General features: G+C 44.0%; 1 protein-coding gene across 1 annotated transcript; it reads left to right on the top strand.

Annotated features, from left to right (window-relative positions):
* The first annotated feature begins 369 nt into the window (after nucleotides 1-369).
* LOC125942487 (uncharacterized) lies at nucleotides 370-3,988 on the top strand. The gene is made up of 3 exons (XM_049660681.1): nucleotides 370-570; nucleotides 2,295-2,374; nucleotides 3,799-3,988. The coding sequence occupies exons 1-3, from the start codon at nucleotides 378-380 to the stop codon at nucleotides 3,964-3,966; spliced, it is 441 nt and encodes a 146-aa protein (XP_049516638.1). The 5' UTR covers nucleotides 370-377; the 3' UTR covers nucleotides 3,967-3,988.
* The last annotated feature ends 449 nt before the right edge of the window (nucleotides 3,989-4,437 follow it).

Below are 4,437 nucleotides of genomic sequence, written 5' to 3' on the forward strand. Positions count from 1 at the left end.
CCTGTCGGTGCGCATTAATCCTTTGCGATTGCAGCGCCGCCACAGAATGCTTTGTTATCGCGTGCGCCATGTGTGCCGTTTGCCGCACTACGGCGGCTAGCACAGCCTTTCACATGGTATTCCAAAACAGTTTACACCAAAAGGAGCTACGCCGAAATTTACATAGCATATATTAGCAATATTTGATAATAAATGAAGTGTTTGACGTATATACATATATATATGCAGATAGTTTACAAATTAAAAAATGATTTGCGAGGAAAAAAACAGCGATACCATCGCTATCGCAATCATCTCAACAAAATGTCGCGCACGTTACTTAAACGTGCTCTTAGCATTCGTCTTTGTTGCGTGCGCTGCAAAGTTTTTTATAAACCATGGGGGACCACGTGCTCGTGAAATGGACCACGGAAAACAAATGGGATGTGTATCCCTTGCGAAATATAAAATCGCAGGATGTGATTTGCCAGCTCCTTGATGACCCAAGAAGCATCAAGGCTTTGACCAACCAACAAGTGGATGTCCTGTGGGAGGACAACGAGTATGCGCCGGCATATATTTTGGCAATGGGTGAGTAGTCTTTCTTGGTTGCTTGCGGCCACAGTATGTTCTAGGTGGAGATAAGTTTGGGTTGCACTAGTAAGGGAGACTTTTATCTTAACTTTGAGCAGTTGTCATTGCTGCCGTTCGCAATCGCTCGTCGTGGAGCGTTGTCGAATAGCTTATAAGCGAGAAACAGGCAGCTGTTTTAAGAACATGAATTATTTCACCGCATATGGTAAATTACGACGGTTTGTTTTTGGTCGCATGAGAGTGCCAGGTACTGTTGAGCTTACGAAATGGACGTTATAAAGAATGCTTAAGGCGCAGGCGGTGAAGAAATAGCGCCCCACATTCCGCATGCAGAGGTATTTCATCACGTTTCTTGTGTTGCGATTTCATTTGACCTAGAGACAATATTTTAAAAATACTGCGAAAAAAAATACAGCGGTTGAAAACTAAGCCTTATTTCGTGGGTCTTTCGCATCCTCTCATGATTGTTTAGTACTGGTCTGTGTGTTAGTGCGCCATGTGTATCCTCAGCCGATGATTAGTACAGCAAGCTTTCCATATGTAAGTATTATTCTTACAGAGTTATCTGTGTACTTGCTGCGAGAAATATTTAAGAACACTCAACGAAAGTAGAATCAGGGGGCACCGGTTATATTTAGGCCTCGTGTAGCAAAAAATAGTTCAGCGTGACCGCCCTTTGATTAAATTTTCGCTGCACTGACCAGTTTTAATATGCGATAGGGTTAGATCGTTGCGCGAGCAGATGTGTACCGAGCTTACGGCAAGTTGCGCGTAGGCAGAAACGTCGACACTGAAACACGTGCACCCGTGTTGTCTCAGGCTGTCTGCGTGCGTGCGTAGCTATCCAAGATTGCGAAAAAGCGAGGAATATGTTTTGTCACTGGAATGCCCAGCTTATGCTAAATTTACTTTGTTCCGTCCTCTGTTTGCAATTTTCATGCTCTTGGGGAGATGCGGTGTGAAAACTTACAAGCACGTGTACAGCCTCCCTCATTTTTAGCTATTTCACGCGAGAACGCTATAATATGGTCGCACGTCGTCCTGAAGGGAACATCACATTAGACGACTTTTGCACAGGAGTGTGCTAAGTGCACATGAGAGTACTGCCGGTCTCGCTGATTATCGCCGCTTAAAGGCGCTAAAACGACGCGTGATGGCCGCTTGCGCGATATATATAAAAATGCGGGAGGCTGTACATAATGAATTACTTGTAATGACTTTCATTTTTTCTCAGTTACAACTGCCGTTCCAGAGAATTTTTGTACATGAAATTTCCACACCCTGCACTGAGACCTGCTAGTTAACACTGACCATTAAACAGAAGCATTCTTGTGCAGTTATTTCACAGCTGCGTTGTGTTCACTCTGAACCACAGGGTGAACGACAATTTGGAAAGAATATGACATGGTCCTGTCTAGTTTTATTTACATCTGTTTGACATATCCTTGCACCACATGAAATAAACTGTTTGTGCAGAACTTTTGCTTGAGCTATTTGATCAAACACTTGCACGTAATGCCTTACTCCTTGTCCCATTACGTTTGATAGCTTTCTCTATGATCAAGTTGCAGGCAGTGATATTAGTACAAGAGCATATATTCCATCAGTCAATTTGCAGTGCTTAACACTTTTGTTTTTTGCTTAGTGTGCAACAGAGACAAGCCAGATGGTTTTTCACACCACTTGAATGAAATTGATTTTGGTGTTCTATAATGTTCCAGGGTCACAGGTTGCCATGGAAAGGAGGAGGACCAGGCTTGTAGCTGGCCAAGTCCCTCAGAGCTGCCTCGCTGGGCAGAAGGTAATTCTGTAGCAACTTACTGCATAAAAAAAACTAGGCAGCTGCTGCTACCAGGTGGCATGGCTGCTTCAGCACCAAGACTAATTATTTCTGACACCTACCTTTTCATTGTTTTTTACTGTCGGTGACTATAGGGAGACCTATGAAAATGCTGCTAACACCTTTTAAATAAGTTTACGGTCATTCTATAGTCTTAAAAAGGAACCTGTGTCTCGGCATGTCTACAGAAGGGCAATATAGGGTTGTAACAAATGTGAAACAAAAGTCGTGAGAAACATGGCTTTACCATGGCAATCATTGCTGAAGGGAGGTGCAGTGAAGTGGGGTGGCATAATTAAATTGTCTGGCATGTTATAATTTACATATCAAGCTCATTCAATGTAGAGCGGTCCACTGTTAAAGGGAACACAAGAGTGCATGGCGTCTGCTCTGTGCCACCGCTGGCTGGCAGCTGCAACAAGTTTCGCGTAGACGCAGCTAGCTTCGCGCGGGAGCAGTGAGCGGTGTGGGCGGTGCTATTTCGTCGTCTGCTACTGTCTGTTGCCACGTTTCGGATAGTAGCGAAGCAAGTCGGTCACACCTTTGGAATGTTGGCCGGTAACTGCATGGTCACACTCTGATAGCCAGCCGTTGCAAAGCTGAAAGAAAGTTTCTTTGTGGCACAGCTATATTAGATAATACTTTGTGTGTAGTGCCCATCTCATTTGTACTAATGCATATTCGAGTTGCTACAGTGCGTTGACTGAACAAGGAATCCACAAGCGCATTTAAAGAGCATATTAAATTGTAAAGATTCATCACTCTTGAGCTATCATTGAGTCATGGGAATAGACGTGCACAGCAAGCATTTTTTTGAAGCGGACAAATTTTTCTGAAAAGAGAAGGCGAACAAAAGACGGCAGCGTCATTGCTGCTGATGTTTAGGGAATTTATCTAATTATAAATCTATCCAGTCACTTTCCTTCCAGCTAGAAAAAAAGTCTGCTTTCATATACGAATAACGCGAGCTGCTTGCTTCGCGACGATCCGAAGTGCAGTAGCAGATGACAAAAGAGCACCGCCCACAGCACTCACTGCGCCTGAGCGATGCTCGTTGCAGCCGCTGGCCGGCGGTGGCGCCAAGCAGACATCACACGCTCCGGTGTTCCCTTTAACAGTGGACCCCTCTGTACATTTACAGGACTCTAAGGGACTTCTTCTCTGTTGACAACCTTGAGCTTACGCTTATTGCCACTCTCAGATACTTCATTTTTTTCCAATGCTTGCCTTTGTAATATTTCATCTGCGAAGCGTGGACCACATATGCTGTTTTTCTATACACAGGTGCATGGTGTGGTGCAGGATTGTAAATATGACTGCAGAATATTTACTTCATTGGGGTTGAATTCATTAACACTCGTTTTCTGCCACATATTTCTCAACAGCGTAAATGCAGCTGTGGGCTTGGAGAAGAGGTGGAATCTCTGAAAGAAGAACTGGACATTTCACGTGCCAAAGTTCACGAGCTGACAACAAAGCTTGACAGAGCCTCGTCGAAAGCCAGCCGGCTCAAAGAAAAATATGCGAACGCAAAACAATTACTTGGTATGTAGAATGAACAGTATCTTTTGCATTATGTACCTTTGCAGTAAATTCAGGGCAACTCTAACTGCTGCCACCAATGTTGACAATATAACTTGATGCACTCCTCTCTCTTTTTTTCTCGCAGACCTTGACAAAATGGCAAGGCGTCTGGAGAAGTCTACGCACCAGCTGACAGAGGCTATGTCTGGGGCTGCATCAGCACCTGCGGTCCTGCCTGCCAGCCAGGTTTGTGATTTTTACAGCTTTTTTTACCATGTAGTTATGCTGTATTAGCTCCTGCTTTGGCCAACCATGGCTTGCAGTAGGAATCGGTAAATGCCATCACGTGAATTAAGATTCAACATTAGAAATGTGCTACAGTTTAGAAAATGCAGTATAGAAATGTTGATGTGGCAGAACAGGTGCTGAACTCTTGCCCAAATGTGTGCTTACCTGAAGTGGCCTGTGTATACTCGTATATTTCATTTGTTCGTTGATGT

The sequence above is a fragment of the Dermacentor silvarum genome, chromosome 1 (assembly GCF_013339745.2).
Source record: "Dermacentor silvarum isolate Dsil-2018 chromosome 1, BIME_Dsil_1.4, whole genome shotgun sequence".
NCBI lineage: Eukaryota > Metazoa > Arthropoda > Arachnida > Ixodida > Ixodidae > Dermacentor > Dermacentor silvarum.